This window comes from Drosophila albomicans, chromosome 3 (genome assembly GCF_009650485.2).
Source record: "Drosophila albomicans strain 15112-1751.03 chromosome 3, ASM965048v2, whole genome shotgun sequence".
In the NCBI taxonomy this organism is placed as follows: Eukaryota; Metazoa; Arthropoda; class Insecta; order Diptera; family Drosophilidae; genus Drosophila; species Drosophila albomicans.
The window spans coordinates 13488043-13506954 of record NC_047629.2 but is presented as its reverse complement, the minus strand read 5'-3'; the positions used below and the strand labels follow the sequence as shown (position 1 = coordinate 13506954).

Below are 18912 nucleotides of genomic sequence, written 5' to 3'. Positions count from 1 at the left end.
GTTTTAAAACATCGATTTCTTATGGCAAAACATCGATATTATTCCCTCACAAATAACTGTCCGCGAGTTGAAATTAAATATCAGATAATTATTAAAGATTAAGAAAATAAAGGACTACAAGCATTAGAAATTGTCTTTAAAATTTTTCCGAATGTGGCCGAATTAAATGTGGGGCCACCTAAAAAACATTTAACGTCTTAAATGATGAATGGTAAATATAAGTCCTTTAGTATGTCCTTAATACAATGATAATAAAGCAAATCCCCCATATAAAAAAGTTCTTAAAAATTTGGAATCGTGAACCAAATTTAAATGCAAAGTCAAGTGGTTAGGAAAATTGCTTGCTTATTGGGCTAGCTTCTGAATTTAAATAGATCAAATAATTTATTTTTTTTTTGCTTTGTGTTCAAAAGAAATTTTAGTTTTGTTTTTTAAATTGCATCCGATATTTAAAATGGGCTCTTAAACTGTACAGTTTGACATGAACAATCGCTTGTTGATATAACGAGAACGTGGTTGGTCAGCACATATTATATGTTAGGTTGACCATATAACAAAAATACCAAAGTATCACCGCAGTTTGGAGTTACTCTATTTAAGGCAGTCGCCCACAATTCGTTTAGGTCACACTGAGCCGGTCCTCAGCTTCGCCTGGAAAAAATTGATCAGCTGAAAAAAACGTTTCTAGAAAATCTAAATAAAACGTCAAAGACAATTTGCAAAAGTAATAACTAAAAAATCAATTTATTGAAAATAATACGTGCATTTACTAAATAAGTTAAAGAAAAATAACAACGTGCTTACATATTTTTTGAGGTAAGTTTGACCTCTGCATGTGCATGTTCGTGTGTGTGTTGGTCTTAGACTACTAGAAAATCAGTTTATTTTTTTTAAGCAACCCGTTGTGTTTCACTGTTGTTATTCTATTCGTGATAGCTGCAAAACCAGATTATCCGACGATTGACTTTCTTCATTATATATGTAAGCTAAGAAGCCATTAAATTGTCAGCTCTACTGTTGCAATTTTCCAGAAGAGGGCGTCAACTAAGAAGAGGAGAAGCCTAAAGTTTACTCCAACCAGTTTTCTCCTTGTTAGCGACGCTTTATGCCTATAGGAAATCAATAAGCCATCGATATTGATCAAACCGAGGCATGTGCTCCCTTTAGTCACGTAACTTGAACAATTTTCTCAACATTTTCTTTTGCGCGTGTACGCAAAACAAACACAAATACACACACACAAACGAGGGCGCTAAACATGTGTTTGGTTGCTGGTTATGTCTTCTCGTTATCGATATCTCAGCGTTGTCCCTTTTTCTGTGTTATCTAGATTATTGTCCTCTGAGGTTTGTGGGTACACACATAAAGTATGTACGTAGTGTGTATACACTGATTTTTCACGTCCCATCTCGTCTGGGCTGCGCAACACACGCATACACATGCATACGCATTGCTTACATATGTTTGTGAATGTGTGCTGCTGATATAGAACGTCGCTAATAAACAACAATAATAGAAGGCAAAGGCAAACAATTGAGGGCAAGTGGTTGGTTGGTTAGTTGTTGTTTTTGCTTATCAACCGGCCTCCATCCTCACCCGCTCCCTCTCCCACTTTTCGTTTGCTGCTCATTTGCCGAAAGCATTTTGCCGGTGTTTCTACAAATTCATTCGTAAAAGTTCGCTCGCAGCACAAACATCGGCACACGCACACATGCAATCATATTCAGAGACGAAACAGCGGCCAAAACAAAACAGCAAAACTACGCAGTATGTTTTTGTTTTTCCTTTGCGTTTCAATAACAAATACCGCATGGTCCCACATATAATATATACACCTTACATAAGACATTGTAATTATAAATATCGCTTTAATTGCCAAAATAAAATGACCGGCAAATTCCGCTAACAAAAGAGAGAGAACAAAGACCGCACAACTGAGAGAGCTATTAAAATATGTAGAGATAGAGAGAGAAAGAGATAGGGAGAAGAGTCGTCATTGATTATGAATTTTGCTAAAATAGTCATATAAATGCTTCTTTCTATACTTGATGATAAGTCATCGATTGAAACCTACGACAATTGTCTACGTCAGACTACGACTTTTGCTAAAAATCAAATCAGTTTCAAATATTGCATCAGCTGGCCAGTGTTGTCAGTTCTAAAACCTTCTGTCTGAAGTTAAATAGCCAAATAAAAAAAGCTAAATTTTTAACAACTTTGCTGAAGAGTTTTGTTGTTTTGTTTTTATATTAAAAAAAAGAACCAGTGCATTCAATTGCATTATTCAACAATCTATTTGTAGCTAAGTAACTGATACTGATATCCAACTTTTTACATGTAATTATTTGTATTATTGCAGCTGAGTCTATAAAAAAACAAGAATTTACTGTTTAGTTAAATACGGTTAATACAAAAATGTGAAAATCGTGAATTGCCATCTAAGTTTGATATCTAGAAATATGACAATAAAAGAAAAGTAAAGTAAAATGAAAATTAGATCATTTCTATCTTAAAAAGCAATATGAAGAACAAAATCTAAAATTTAGCAATATTATACAGAAAATAGCTAACAAAATAGCCAAGTTGTCAACACTGCATCAGCTATCAATGCTTTACTGTTTTACCTTCACTAATTGTTTTTATCTCTTTCTATATTGCAGAACCAACTAGAAGAAATCAAGAACAACAACACAAAGTTTAATCGCATTTCTACGGCTACGTGTTCCTTAATTAATAACGAATAATAAATCTTATAGTGCAACAAGTGAATTTAAAATTATAGTAAAGTGCAAAACATAGAGAGAGATCGATAGAGTGCGTGAGTGAAAAAGAGACGAGTGTGTGAGTGATTTGTGATAAGCTATGTCCGCTTCCACACGTAATAAACACTCCAAGCATGGCAATACGAAGCTCGACATAGACAAGGACGAGTTCGAGCGCATTCGCAAAGCTCTCGACAACGAAGAGTTCCGTAAATTGTTCTTCGATTACGTCGACGAAATACAAGATCCGGAGAATCGCAAGCTCTACGAACAGGAGATTGCACAGCTAGAGAAGGAGCGTGGCGTTGACATCACGTTCATACACCCAAAGCCGGGCTTTGTCGTTAAAACGACCATCGATGGCGAAATCAAGTGTTTCATCAACATTGCCTCGTCAGTGGAGGTGGCCAGACCCAACAACGAGAGGATGGTTAACCCGGACACCGGGGAACGTGGTCTCAGCTGGTCCATTCCCATGGCACAAGGGCCGCCGCATGACGATGTGGATGCCAAGCAGAAGTTGTGCAAAGTCTACGATGTGGTCTTTCATCCGGATGCACTGCATCTGGGCAAACGCAATGCACAGTTTCGCCAATGCCTGTTGGACACCGCCCTGGATGGCGTGGAGCGTGAGTATAATGTGAAACTGGATCGGGCGAATCTCAAGTTCCCCAAGCTCGACTACAAGGGCATTGCACGCCCCACTGTGATACGCAAGCTGGCCAAGAATGCCAGCGAAGAGGATCGCGAACCGCATCCCCTGGAGCATATGTACCCCAAGAAGCCAGACACTGAGAATCCATTGCCCAAAGTGCTGCCCATGAAGACCAAGATCACCGCAGCACCCAAATTCACGGTGCCCAAGTACAGCATCAAGCAAAGCCACGCTGTGGATCTCTCCGAGTACACGGACGAACTGGACGCCAAGCTGCAGGCCACTGTGCCCAGTTCCCTAGTTGTCGAGATCGAACTGCCGCTGCTCAGCTCCACGGCAGACTGTCAGCTGGATGTGACAGAGAAGTCTGTCTACTTGCTGAGCGAGCGTCATGGTGCCAAGTATCGCCTAAAGCTGGATCTGCCCTACAAGGTTGATGACAAGGCTGGCAATGCACGCTTCGACACCGAGCTGCGGCGTCTGTGCATCACGTTGCCTGTGGTGCGTTGCACCGCTCGGCAACAGCGCCAAATGCATGACTCTGTGCGTCTGCTGAGTCGTGAGGACAGTGGCGTGGAGCTGAGCTCCCACAGCGAGCACAGCGAATCGCCCGCCGAGGAGGAGGAGACAGAAGTCGAAGGCGAAGGCGCAGCTGAGACCAGCGATGCCATCGTGGAACAATCCCCAGCTACCAATGCATGTAAGTAGAAGACAGTGAAAAAAAACGCTTTTAACTTTTAAGAATATAGAACTTTTAAAGTTTAGGTTTTTTCAAAAAATACTTGTATATTTTCCATTATGTTTACTTTGAAAACTTAAGCTACAGGGCAAAAAGAACAACTCCCTAGGTTTTCAGATGATTAATATTATAACTAATTTTTGTTGAAAATAGTATAATTCCAATAATAGTAAAGTACCATACCTGCATGCTATTTTACACATTTAAATTATTTAGTTTAACAAATTTGTCAAACATTTTTATTTTTCATATTGGTGAAATTTGTAATATTTCATTTATTTGATTTGATTTGCTAGTGTTGAAAGAATTTCTATTTACAGTGAAAAAAATACTGGAACAATTGTAAACATAAGAAAAGATTATTTTTATTCTTATTCTTTGCTTATGAACTTTTTTCTATTTTGATATAAAATATATAAATTCGTTAATATTTTGGTATTTTCTGCAATTATCTTAAAAGGGAAAAATTATTCCAAAATCATTCTTATCGTCAATTAAAGTGCTAATCAAGACCCATAAGATTCATCTTTATTCAAAATACAAAAATGTTTTGGTATACATTTTTTTACTTTAGATAGAGTCGCTCGCAATATTTTTTACAGAGTATTGCGCATATCCAAATTACAAAGAAAACCTTTAAATTAGTTTTTAAATTAGTTGTCTAAACTTTTCTAGCGAAGGTTTTCTCACTTGACATTACCATTAATACATTCTTATGAAACTTTGCATATGCAAATTAAACCTCTTACAGTTAATTGCCATTTGTTGTAACAGATGGTTGTGCAATTTCCACTGAATGTTGACAAATTCCCATCAGTTCTCCTAATGTATCATTTATCGTGAATTTCCACAAATTATTCTAACACATTTCTCCCCCCTTCCATCTTTTAGTCCCACCCACTGCCGAAGTGTCGCCCCGCTCGTTCCTACAACACCATCTGCATTACCAGCTGCCCGCCAAGTTCGATTGCAATGTCCTGGACAATGTGATGGCCTTTGTGCTGCACGTGCCGAACGTGCAACCAGATTCCATACAGACGCTGCAGCTGCCACGCAGTCTGCATCTGCAGTTTGCATCCATGGGCAGCGGCTATTATCCCACACACTACGCTCTGTTCGTGCAGCTCAGCGAGGAGGTTGATTCCCAACTGCTCATCGATCATGTCGAGGCCGATGCCTCTGATGAGAATGTGGTGTTGAGGCTGTATATGAGCGCTGGTTGCGAGACTATGCCAAGCTATCTGGCTGGATCCGATAGCAATGATCTCAAAGAGTATGCATTGGGGCATCACAAGGACAGCGACGACGAGGAGCAGCTGGTGGAATGCAAGCAGTCGCTGCAGGTGAGCATGGATCACAATGAGCTGGAGCAGGCTGTGGAGGTGACCATTGCACCGCCCGACAGCATTGACGGTAAGGATAAGGGTGCTGGTGGTGAGCCACATCCCCAAGCGGAGGTGGAAGAGGAGCACGAGCAGCTGCATCAGCACAAGAAGCCTAACAAGAAGCAGCGCAAGCGCAACAAGCGTTCGCTGTCCGAGTCTGCTTGCGAGGATCTCAAGGCTGAGGAGCAACGCCACGCCCAGCAGCAGAAGCAGCAACCGGAGCGGCAGCAAATGAAGCACTCGACTCCAGAGCAAGTGGCAACGCAGCCGATGGCAACGTTGAAGCTGCCGCAGCGTAAGCAACGCAGCTTCTCCGAGTGCAACGACAGCAGCGGAGGCAGCAGTGTGCATCATCGCGGCATCCTCAAGCGTTTCAGCCGCTATGGACCACGCCCCTCCATGTCGGACAGCTGCTCGTCCATTGATGACTACTCATCATCGTATTCGTGCTCGGTGGACGCAGCTGGCGCTGGTTTCTCTCAATCATTTGGCGGCATACCCGAGGAACGTGTCGGGGGAGATGACGCAGGTCTCTCGGAGAGCTGCAAGAAGACTGTTAGATTTAATGATCACATCATGAAGCAAGTGTTTAGGTGAGTCTCAAAATAGTCGTCGCACTTTAAACCAATTCACCTAAATTGAACTGAATCTTTTTTGTAGACTCGATTCGAGCATTCTGGGGCAACGGAAGAAGAATCAAAAGCGTCGCGATTGCAAATTGCGGGCACAGCAGCGTCGCCTCAGCGAAGGCGATTCAGCGGATTACGAAGACAGCGTCGTCACTGGCCAGCAGCAGCAGCAATCCGTTCACAAGGTAAGCTTCTGTGCTTCTGTGTTTGCCTGGCATTTATCATAATTAAATTAGTGCAAGCTGGCGAAACGCGAAATGCTATAACAGTAATTGGGCAGACGCAAATATTGATTATCTAGTCATAGTGTTAGATTCTCCATTGTCAATGCTAGACGTGTGCTTGTGCGAGGGTGTTGATTAGATGATTGTTTGTTCTCCATTTAGTAATTGTGCGAATTGTGCCCGAAATAGCATCAACAATTGTGCACCTTAAGCAAACCGTGAACCACTTCGTTCCGGCTTGCCGCGTGTCAATTACAAATGTGTAGCAAAAACTAACAAAGAATAAGTTCTGACCCCTCCCGCCTTAGCTAACACTCTCAACGATCAATTGAAGGTCATATGATATCAAGTCAGATGAGATAATCGCTGCGCTTTAGTTTCTGAATGCGCAGTTCATGATGTTAAGGCATGACAATGTTGTAATATTTCAAAGGCACAAAATACGAATGGAAGTTTCCAGCTTTCTTTAAAATTAATTTTACAACTTGTTTGTTTTTTCGGAGATTTATTTATCATCAAGTGGCTGTCTATTTCAAGCCAATAGATTATTCAATTATATATTTTTGACCATTCACAATTTGATTTAATATTGTTAATTGAATCTATTTTGTAATGTAAAAGATCCAAACTTGTTTTCTTATTATTTCTTATTCAAATAAATCTGAAATAAATTTAACAACTTGTTAGACTTAGCATTATCTAGTAATGTCTATTGTTGATTCAAAAGATATCATAAATTGGTTGTCTATTTAAAGCCAATCCATTATAAAAGTATGCCTTAAAATAGCAAATTTGTTGTTTTTTTTTTTTTGACAATTTACAATTTCAATTAATTTCAGTTCTCTTTGTTGGGTTTCGGTTATATTTAGATATTTACTTAAATGTCATAAATAGCTATCTTGTGTATTCAATTTAACATTGTTGACAATCTTGTGATTGCTGAATTAATTTTAACCTATATGCATAGGTATTATTATTTCTTTGTAGATCATGGAGTTCATTGCATAAAAAGTGTACTTAGTAACGGAATTGTCACTCCGTTTGTTGTATTTGTCATTTATTTTGTGGTCATTTATTTGCGACGTCTCTTGAATTGTTTATTTACTCAATAAACGCTTTAAAAATCAATCAAAATTCTCAGACTGTTTATTGGAAATTGAAAAAAAGTATTTGTTTAGCTTTGACAGAAACAATATTAGCATAACTTTGACAGGTCTTTGAGGGGCACGCTTTTTTTTTTTTTTAAGTTGGTGGTATCAATACTTTATTGACATATCTAATTTCCGCAATTTGTTATTTACATTTTTTATAGACTGCTGGCAGCGCACAGTATTTCAAACAGCAGAATCATCGTCATGGCAAGGATAACAAGAAGCATGCCTTCCATGACAGTGGCCTCGACTTGACTGGTGGAGTTTCCTCAACTAAGTGCAACAAGAATTACAACGAAGAGGAGAACAAACGGAACGATGCAGACGCTAAGAACGCAATGATGTTTGAAATGGACGAAGACGATGATGATGATGAGATGTAAGAGTCCAAACCAAGAACTCAACTACAAAGTAACAAAAATGAAAGTTTTGGAGGCATGTTTTCAATTTTTTGAAACCACTTTTTATTGTACTAATGGCTTTTTTGAGAGTTTCATATTGTTTTTTCTCTTTTTTTGAATAAATGTTAAGACACTCGCTCAATTTAAAAATAACCATATACAATTGCAAATTGTTTAGGTGCAATCAGGGCAAAAACCACAAAAAAAGAATCAAAAGATCAAAAATTGAATGAAAACAAAAGAACAGAGCAGGAACACATAAAATCTTATGTACATGGTTATATATACATATATAAAATATATTATTAATTGATGATTGTTATTTAATTTGGTTAAAACTCATTGGAAATTGTTAAAAGCAACGTACATAAGTAACTTTTAGATTATTTGTAAAGTGCACATCCTCATGCGATTATTATACACATACATATACACACACACCCACATATAATATATTAATTAATGTAAAACACAGCTCTCAATAAAACAAAAATATCAATAGTTAACAAAGCATATACATCAAGATAACACACAAAAACATACATTTAACATTAACACCACACCACACCACATCGGCATACGTAGCGTATAAGCGATATACATATACATGAACTGTGCTGCAGACAATGAACTTGTGGCATTTTAACTTTTTTAGTCGAATAAAAAGTTACAAAATATATATACACCCTATATATACAGAAACATCAAAATCAAAATCGTTGCTCGATCTGTTGCCGAATATGTGGCATTTGTTGCAGCTCCCTCCGCTTCACTTCCAGCACATAGAGCACAGGACAATCTAACGAACCGCATTGCAAGTCACCAAGTCGTCCACAGCACGCCTGACAGATCTGCTGCGTCAATCGATAGCCACGCTCCAGCTGTGCCAGCCGAGCATGCAATGTGACCACACATTTACTTGGATTTCGTGCACAATCCGAACAGATGCCTGCCTTCGTCTGGCGGCCACAATCGATGATGCAGTTGGTCGTCGAGAAATACTGCGATATGGTGGACTTGGCGCTGCCGCGATTCATCAACTCTCCGGCTGTGGACATCGCTGGCGTCATCAGCAGTTTGCGTGGCAGATTACTGAACCTACAAGATTATAGGAATTTAATGGATTGCTTTGTGGTAGCATTTTTCCATTTGCTTACCATTCATTCACATCGGCGCCAATAAGCAGCAGGCAGCGATTCAGCGGCGGTATAATCGCCTTGGTGATGTAGTAGATGGCATTGATCTTGTAGCCCTCGTGGGCCAGCACCTCGTGCGGATGACGCACAAGGCGAATGAGCTGCATGCCAGGCGGTCCGTTGATGATGCAGAAGGGCACACGCTCTCCACGGCGTGGCACACGTCGCGGATCCTTTTGCATCCATTTGCTGGGGAAATTAAAAAGGGGGAGGGTTTCATATAGAAAGCAGTTAAGAATGTAGTCTATTGGTTTGTTAATATTTGAAACTAGTATACAAATTGTATTTTGAGATGTCCCATTCTCCACCATTTTCGAAACTGTTTCGTGAAGATCGTTAGATCGATTTCAGTTCACAATATAAGAGTTTTGATCAATTTTAAATTAAGCAAGTAAGAAAGCTACCATCGAATATGCTCTACTGTGGGATACCCACTTTTAATAAACACAAAACGAATGCTGTATACCAAAGGATAATTTGATATATTTATAGTTCTATATAATTAAAAATATATCATAGACTACAAATTATACTATATTGTCAGCTAAGAACTAAGAACCCATTGTAGAAGGCGTTTAGTCCGAAACAATAATATTTCTTAAATAATTTTTAAAATTTTTATCTGATCTTAACTAATTTTGTAGGAAACACAAAAACTGAAGTTTCTATTGTATGTACCAAAATTAGTGACTGTAGCTGTTGCGGGGGCCGAAGTGGTGTCGAATAAAAATTATAATTTCTTCTCTAAGATTATATGGATTGACGGACAGGCAGACAAGGACATAGCTATATCGTCTTGGCTGTCAAGAATATATATTTTAAAGGAAGAGGAGTTATTTAGATCTCACATTAGAATATAATCGTGTTAATACATTTTCAATTTAAATTCCCACCAATCAATTTCAATAAAACCATATTCTCAATATATACCCAAAAAAATCTAAAATATACCGAAGGGGATTTTGGTATGCGTATAGTACTACATTCATAACATAGTATAGATAATATACCAAATTCTCTGTCAAAGCAAAAAGGACGCAATTCCAGGAGGTCTTTGTTGCATTTCTTAAATAACTTCGCCAATTTTTATCTGATAGCAATCAAATTTTCAGTAATCAGAAATACTTTAGTGATAGTGTAATCCCTATAAAAACTAGCTGCTTACCGAGTCAACTCTAGCGCTGGAACACAAGCCGTTGGCTTGTAACCGTTGAGGCCGCGAAACTCCTTGGCGAATATAAGATCCTGCAAATTTGCGCGTCCTGATAGCAGTTTGGTAAACTGCCGGCACACATACTGCTTGATCTGGCTGACATCCGCCGTCTCGAACAGCAGTCGCAGAACCTTCTCCAGCATTTTGGCCACTGCCGGGCAGCCATCGCGACGAACCGTCTCAATGCCCTTCGCCTCATAGACGGGTTGCTCTTGATCGGGCGTCTCGTACATGTAGCCGACGTAGCGCTTCTTGGTCTGCAGCAGACATGGCTGATAAACCTTCTCGAGCTTGAGCTTGACGGGATGTGGGTTCATCTCGGTCACCGCCTGGGCAATCTCTTCGCCAATGCGAAATGCCTCGGCTCGATTGCGTCCTGGCACCAGCACGAACATCGAATCCGTATCGCCATAGACGACACGCACCTTCCACTTCTCATTCATCTCCACCAGCTTGATGGCACGTTCGAGTGTCTCCCGTCCCTTGGAGACCACCGAGTCACCCACTTCCACGGCGGGCATGCGTCCGCTGAAATTGGCTGCCGTATAGCCATAGGTGACATTGGCCATCAGCTTCAAGCCCAGCTGTCGAGAGTGCAACACTCGCTGCAATGCGGAGCTGTCCTTATGCAACTTCATCGATTGCTTGACCATCTGTCTGGTGTCCAGAATTTCGCTCAGCATGCGTGGCAAAATTCCCTCGCGCACTTCTCGCTTCACAAAGACCACGCCACAGGGCGACACCGTCACCAGATTACGCTCCAGCAGCTGCTGCAACAGCTGACGCGACACACGCAACTGCGAGGCGCCGAACTCAAAGGTCGTGCTGCTGCCCAGATGCTCGACGCGTCCCAGGCACGTGGAGAAGCAGTAGTTGTAGCCGATGATCATACTGGGGTACAGACTCTGAAAGTCGAGCACAATCAGCGGATCGGCATAGAAGCGCGACTCGGGTTCCATGATCAGCGCCAGATATTCGGGTGCTCGCATGTGGGCGCGTTGTTGCACGCTCGGCGACAGCGGCACCAGGTTCTTTGGCTTGGCAATGCTGAAGGGAGGAACAATTTCAATATTAATATAGCTTTCCAGGTAGTAGTAGACAATGTATTATGTTTTTTGGCATAATGAATACCTAAAGTAAATGGATTATGGTAAGATAATATAATTAATAGATTAAAGACTCAAATTATGATTTGCAAACCAGAATTTCAAAATAAGCAAAAACATTACAAAAATACAAAATTATACCAAGGGCTATAAGTAGTATATTGATATAGTGATAGATTCAAAATACATATACCATAAAGTACAAAATATATGCTATATATGCTATCAAAAATTATATTTGTATCTCTTATAGTCTCTGGGATTTAGGTGTTCATGCGGACAGACGGACTCTGGGCAGCGGTGTCAAGATTTCTTTCCTTACAGCTATGGTAGTATAGTGTGATATAGTTATAATGGATTTTATATATATTTCTAGTCAATCTATTATATTCTTTACATTTATACAAACTCAGATATTTCTTACTTACCGCAACATCATGCTCTCCACGCGAAACTGCGATCCTCGCGACAACACCTCGTAGAATTGTATGCCAATGAGCTTGGCCATTTCACTGGTGCGTCCCAAGAGATCCAGTTGCCCAAGCAGCGCCAGAGTGCCGCGAACACGTTCCAGATAATACTCCAGGACAATCCATCGAGTGCAGGGCGAGGCAAACCAATCGCTGAGCATACGGGGACTGTGCCAGGGACAACGCTTGTGCAGGATGTGATACATGACATTCTCAAAGGTGTACGATGTGAGCGCAATCTCGGAGCGCATCAGACGCCACACATCCAGCAAGATACGACCGCAGAGTTTCATCTCCACATCGAGATCTGTGAACTGTTCGCGATCCTCGTCGACAAAGTCGCGCACTTTCTGGGAGGGCACACGCGACAACAGCGGCGCAATGTTGAAGCACAAATGCTTGGCACGCTCGATGACATAGCCCCAGGAGCTCATCTCGATTTCGTAGCCCGCATAAATGTCCGCATCCCAGCGTGTGCATAGCGCCAACAATGCCTCAAAAGCTTGCGCTTCGCTCTGCACCACCTGAAGCTCAATATCCGCATCGAGGCCATGATGACGACCCTCGTTTAGCAGATCGGAGGCATCGCTAACGATAATGTAGCCACAGGCTTTGCTGGGCAGCGTTTCGCCCACTGTCGCTGGCGGCAAACTGTGCTCGATGGCATAGAACAAACAGCGAATCTCGTCGTGCATCGGATCAGGTTGCAAGTCCTCGCGCGTCGCCACAAATACTTCCAGCGTCATGATGGTCAAATAGTTGCACTGCAATAAACATTATTTATTTATTTACGTGTTTAATTATTATACAAAATAATATAATAACTAAAAGAAGGGAGTGCTAGCTACTAAGGCCATCGACTCAAAAAACAAACAAAAAAGTAAGAAAACTACAGCCGAGTGTACTCGAATAAAAGCAAAATAGTGCGGTATTAATTTCAAAATATACCAAATTAATATGCCACAAAAATACTAAAATACACCAAATGCTGCATTAGGTATTCAAAGTATACCATATATTGCAAAATATATCATATTGTCCATTCAAAAGTGTTACTTTAATAACCTCTATACTTTTTATCAGTTCGCTACTAAATTTTCTGGAACCATAAAAATTTTAGTTATTATTGTATTGAGACTCTAGCTCCAAATTTACCTTTATTATTCGATTTTTATCGATTTGCGGGGCGGAAGTGGGCGTGGTCACAATTTCAAACTTGATTTGCGTGCAAAAATAAGAAGTGCTGTCGAAAAAAAATGATCTCTATCTCTTATAGTCTCTGAGAACTAGGTGTTCATGCAGACAGACGGACACAGCTATTGACCCTCATCAAGAATGTATATACTTTATAGAGAGATGCCTCCTTTTACCTGTGACATACATTTCATATGGTATAAAAAGAGTTTATCCTCATGTTTGCGTGTTATAAACTCACCTCAATGTCTGCCTTGGCTTGCTGCAGATTCTCCAGATTAACCTTGAAACCAAACGTGTTATCCAGCGACGCCTGATTGAGTCCAAAACTCAGCTCATGGCTGTTACGACCGCCGCTCATGCTGTCCAGCTGTCTCACAAACGAACTACGCTCCAAGGCATCCAAGGCAGCACTGCTCGCCACGCTCTGCTCACTCGATTGACTGCTGCTTGGTTGGGGTTCATCCTGAGATGATGCCTGGAACTGCAGTTTTGTGCCACGTCGAGAGCGCATTTTGTTGCTTACAGCGTGCCGCTGACTTGATGCTGGTGTCAAGGACACCGACATGGGCGTTAGACTGATGCCACTGCAATCAAGTTCGCCATCCTCATCTGCCCCAGCACCATCGCCCTCATTCAGCATCATGGTAATCTTCTGTCTTTTGATCTTGATGGGACTATCCACATCGTTTCGCTCCTCCTCTCTTTCGCCATGTCCTTTTCGCTGCTGGTGCAGCTCGCGTGCCTTCAGCCAGAGTTTGGCATCCTGTCTGCTCGGCGCACTAAACGCTGGCTCAATCACAATTCGCTTCTCGGTGCTAAAATATTCGCGTATCTGGCCCGCAGTTTTATAGCGTTGCAATATTGCAGGTCCGCCAATCTGTAGAAGTTGCTTGCGTCGCCAGGCAGCCAGACCACGATTGCTGGGCAGCACACAGCTCTCAAACGGTTCCAGATCGTTGAGCTTGTTGCCGGGTATGCGCAGCACCAGAAATCCCACCTCGGTCATTTTGCTCACATCCGCGGGATTGCTGTAGAAGGGCTGCTGAAAGGTGTACTCAGGATAATCGAGTTTGCGACAGCCACGAAGCACTTCGTCGTAGCTGGGCGGCAGCTCAAGTGGTGTGATGACAAACGAGGATTTGGTGGAGTTGTTGCTTGGCTGAGCAACTGTTTTCTGCTGTGCATTGGTTTGTGGACTGCTCAAGTCCTCGCTGAAAACAGAGGGACTATTGATCATGAACGAGTGTTCGTAGAAACTACGCATCAACTCGGGAGTGTTGTCCTCTTGGCTTTGCGGACTGCAGTGCGGTGTGGCCAGAACTTCCATGGGTTCAACAGTTGGTGTGGCCGTTGGAGAAGGGATTGGTGTTCGAGCAGAAACTTCCAACGCTGATGACTGAGTTTCGAATGGGGTTGGACTGTCACCCGGCAGCACCTTTCTAAAAGAAGTCCTACTTAAAGGAGTTCTACTAACTGGTGTTTTACTGAATAAAGTTTCTCTTTCTGTGGTTTGATTCTCTGCAGTTTTCCTTGAAGGACTGTCAATAATCTCAAGTGCATTCTGCTTTGCCATTGGACTCGCTAACCGAGTACTTGTCGGCGTCGCATTCTTCGCCAACAATGTGTCCCGAAAACTTCTTCGCAAACGTCGCAAATTCGGCGTTTTTCTAAGCTTCGGCAGTAAACGATCGCTTTCTGTATCGGATACAATTGTTTCATCTTCCTCGCTGGCAACAACTGGCGATTCAACCGATGGTTTCCTTATATCCAAATTTGACCGAGTTTCTAAAATAACTTCTTCTGTTCTTGATGTGGCTGGCGATTCCATTTCTGTTACAGACTTTTCGCCATTTGTTGATATCTCCGCGTCTGCAGATTGCTTTTCCATCTCAGCTTCAACTCTTTGAGTAGCGGGTGCATCTGAAGTTACCACTTTCAGCAAACAGTTGTGATCGCTTTGTGTATCTCCAGACTCTTTTCCTTTAATCAATTCAGTCCCAGTCTCTACTTGTGCTTTAGCTTTTGACTTCACAGCCTTTTTGCTTGTAGATGGAACTTCCTTTGCTTCCTGTTTGCTGCAGTTGCGAGTACTTCGGCGTGGCTTTTTTTCTTCTTCTGAACTCGCTGAGGTTTCTTTTGTCTCCATAAAAATTTCAGACATTTTAGGATTCTTTTGACGCGGCGTTAGCGAGCAAACGATGTGTGTTTTATCCAAGTCCTGAGCTCGATTTCGCAAACTGCGACGAAGTGGTGTTCTAAAATAAAGCATTCTATGACTAAACGAATTATAAATTGGGTTAAACTTACTGTTCCTTTGTTACTGCTGCTCGTGTCGATTCCTTTAGAGCCTCTGGCGGCGCCGATATAGTTTTGCGACGTAGTTCCGTCATGGCCAGCTTTTTGCGCAACGTCAGCGCTGGATTACTAAAGATAATTTCTGAATTATTCAGGTAGGCAAAGTGATTTAGTTGCACTCACCTTTTAACTGTGTCCAGCTGCTGGCTGAGCTGAATGGGCATAACAGGTGACTCCGTTGAGCTCTCTAAATTGATAAGGAATAATAATAGTTTTATTTAGCTTATCAATCTAATGTAGTTAAAATGAAAATTATATTAATTTTTGATCTAAAAAGATCACTAAAATTATAAAAACAACTAAGAAAACTACAGATAAGTCATTTTAATCCATAATAATATACCCAATTAAAACGCATAAATACTGAAAGATACATTTAGTATATTGATATAGTACTACATTGAAAATATAACGATATATCGATTTTCTCGGGTCGGAAGTGGGTGTGTCAAAAATTTGAAACAATCTTGAACTGCGTGCAAAAATAAAAAATGCTATCGAAAATTATATCTCTATCTCTTATAGTCTCTGAGATCTAGGTGTTCATACAGACGGACGGACAGACAGACGGACACAGCTATTGACCTTATGCCTGTTACATAGATTTCATGCCGGCACAAAGTTATAGCACCCTTCTACCCTATAGATGCGAGTATAACAATTCCAATCTCCAACTTTACTTACTTTGCGCCGATTTGCTGACTATGGTCAGAGGCAAAGGAGCATACTTCTTGGCCGCACTGGACTTGGGAGTGCGCGGTTGTTGCCTGCTGATGCGACTCTTGGGCGTTGTGGGCGTGCGTGGCGGACTCCGCTGCGTTTTGGCCTTCTTGGGCGTACGCGGCAGTTGATCATCAGCGCCATCGACTTGTGGCATTTTAACAGACTTATCGGCGTCGGATTTGGGTTGACTCTGCGTTAGCTTCAGCAGCAACTCATCGATGTCATCTAAAGCCACCGAAAAGTCATGCATATTACCAGCAGCCGTCTCTTCATCTGAGCTGTCGTCTTCGTGCTCCGACAACGGTTGCTTGGCGGCTTCGGCTGCCGTCTGCTTGTCCAGCAGCTCAGGAGTGAGCTCAACTTAGGAAACATAAATCAATTAAGAACATTCTGAAATTATTTGCTGCTTTCTCTTACAGTTTTTGTGCTGCTGCGAAAGCGGCGCCAGCGAACTGTCCAAATCGATTTGCGATTCATTCTCATTCAGCTCTTCCAGCTGCTGCAGCACATCCAGCAACTCCAAGTCCTCCTCGCGTACTGTGAAAGCGAAGCATTAGTAATGCTGATTTCAATTTCAAAAGCATTTACTTTACAGGTGGCATCATGCGCCATTGGTCCCTGCGACTGCAGCAACTGGAGCTGCTCATCCACCAGCGTATCATTCAAATAGTCAGAGTCTTCTCTTTGCTCCGCCAGCTGCACAAAACTCTGACCACTTCCGCTTCCCGACAAATGATTCTGTATGAATGAAGCATTTACCAGCTGCTGCTGCGCCTCCTGTGAACATTCCTCAGGATACACCAAGTTGACCAGCAACTTTTGCAGATTGAAGGTGCGACGTTGCTCCTTGACGCTTGTCTGCAGCGTCACATGAGTAGCGCTCACTTGACTCTGTTCCATGAGTGTTTGATCCACGCTCAATGTTTGCTCCAAGGACGACAACTTGCTCTCCAAGGCGGTGCGATAGAAAACATCGCTTTCCGCTAGCTCAATGTTAGGACGCTCTTGTGTGGGCGGCACCTCCAAAATGGGTATCTAAAAGCAAGGTTAAAGTTATAGTTAATGTTGTTAGCTGACTTTTAAAATTAAATCTAATACCGCTTTGACTTTTTGTTCATCAGCGCCAAAACTTTGTGCTAATTTCTGGCGACGCACTTGCTCATCGTGCCAAATAGCCTCAATGCCGGGATTCGTGTGCGTGGCATTCGATTTGGCCGCCAACTGAAAGCGGTTGAGTATGAAATTCGAGCTAATGTCCAGTTCCAAGGTACTGCAGCTCACTTTTCTCGCACTGCTCAAGTCCAACAGCTGCTGCGGATTTACATTTGCATAGGGCAACACTAGATGAAGGTAAGAAACCGTATAAAGATTAATCTTTGACTGCTAAAGCTGTTGCTTACCTTCATCCTCATTGCTGCGTCGGAACTTAACCACCTCGAGAGGCACATGCAAATAACTCATGCCATACAGATTGAAGTCGATCATAAATTGCAATATATAAGGTACATGTGATTCGTGGGGATTGAAGTTCTTGTTGAGTATGGCGCCGCTTTGCAGCAGATTCGCAGCACGACGCACAAAGCGTGGATTGAACATGTAGATCTTCAAGAACTGATGCTCCACACGATGATAGCCATAAAAGGGACTACAAAATATATAGAATTAAACTAATTCAGTAATAGACAGAGTTTGCATTTAGAATTAATGTTCAAATAAGTTTGTAATCTCCAACTGGTTCGTGTCTTCGATAAGTACTGGTTGAGGTCCGGACTATATATTGATATGTCTATTTTGTTTACTCACATTCCCTTCACCAGCTGTATTTTGAACACATGCTGTGCATCGGAGCTGCCCTGACCCAGTGATATATTCAACGCCTTGTCCAGATGCATCGCTATCTGGAGAATGCCGCGTTCCAGCGTCTCAAAGTCTCGCTTATCGTAGGGTATATAAAAGTATGGAAATACGCCATGGACATGCATGCAGCTCTTCTGACCATTGGCATTAGCGCCAAAGATACGCACAATGGGCACCTAATAAAGAATTGTAGTGTATTCTCTTTTAAATAATACAATTTATATTTACTTACTCGTTTGATTTCTTTGCCGCGCAACTCGGAGTAACATGGATCCAATCCGAATATTGGCTTCTCCATGTAAAAGTCGGCAATGACGAGACGCAGCGAGTAAATGCCGTCGATGGTCGACATTTTGTTTTATTGTTAAGCCACATAAATTGCTTAATATTACTTTAAATTAATGATTTAGCTTTGAATTGACTGCAGAGCAATTTTGTTTACTTTTGCGGCTGATAATTACCAGGGCTGGCAACGTAATTTACCGCGCATTGTGAAATTCAGCTGTGACTCGTTACGACTACTTGCCATATGGTTGCAAAATGCGAAAATAAGGCGCCATTTTCAAATATTGCTAAAGGAAGTGCAAAATGGTTTAAAATGCAATTTAAAGCGATTTTAAATTTAGTTTGTAAAATCAAATAGATTTTATAGTAAAATTAATTTTTTTAATATAATAATGTAATACTTGCTTGCAGCTCAATTAATTGCAATTGTGATAATATAATTGTAATTGTAATTTGCAATAATAAAATTGTAATAATTTTTTCTTCACAGTTGTTATAACTTTAAAAATTTCCTTAAAGAGCTGCATAATGCAATAAATAAGCAAATAATAATGTGAAGTTGAT

The 18912-nt window shown here is 41.4% G+C and overlaps 2 protein-coding genes across 3 annotated transcripts; one reads left to right on the top strand and one right to left on the bottom strand.

Moving 5' to 3' along the window:
• The first annotated feature begins 620 nt into the window (after window positions 1–620).
• On the top strand, window positions 621–8567 carry LOC117566925 (protein kintoun). Of its 2 annotated transcripts, none has more exons than XM_034246544.2 (5): window positions 621–816; window positions 2661–4117; window positions 5048–6134; window positions 6202–6355; window positions 7707–8567. In XM_034246544.2, exons 2-5 carry the CDS (start codon window positions 2863–2865, stop codon window positions 7926–7928), a joined length of 2718 nt encoding a protein of 905 aa, XP_034102435.1. In that variant the 5' UTR covers window positions 621–816; window positions 2661–2862; the 3' UTR covers window positions 7929–8567. The 2 variants fall into 2 exon arrangements, with proteins under 2 accessions (XP_034102435.1, XP_034102436.1); XM_034246545.2 differs by lacking the exon at window positions 621–816 and adding an exon at window positions 1750–1767.
• Window positions 8037–18516, bottom strand: LOC117566923 (DNA polymerase zeta catalytic subunit). The gene is made up of 14 exons (XM_034246543.2): window positions 18296–18516; window positions 18010–18239; window positions 17607–17851; window positions 17305–17546; window positions 16800–17241; window positions 16624–16743; window positions 16168–16566; window positions 15607–15670; window positions 15436–15552; window positions 13367–15383; window positions 11890–12695; window positions 10308–11402; window positions 9104–9331; window positions 8037–9044 (listed from the first exon to the last, which is right to left on the bottom strand). Exons 1-14 carry the CDS (start codon window positions 18413–18415, stop codon window positions 8657–8659), a joined length of 6513 nt encoding a protein of 2170 aa, XP_034102434.1. The 5' UTR covers window positions 18416–18516; the 3' UTR covers window positions 8037–8656.
• Between the last annotated feature and the right edge of the window lie 396 nt (window positions 18517–18912).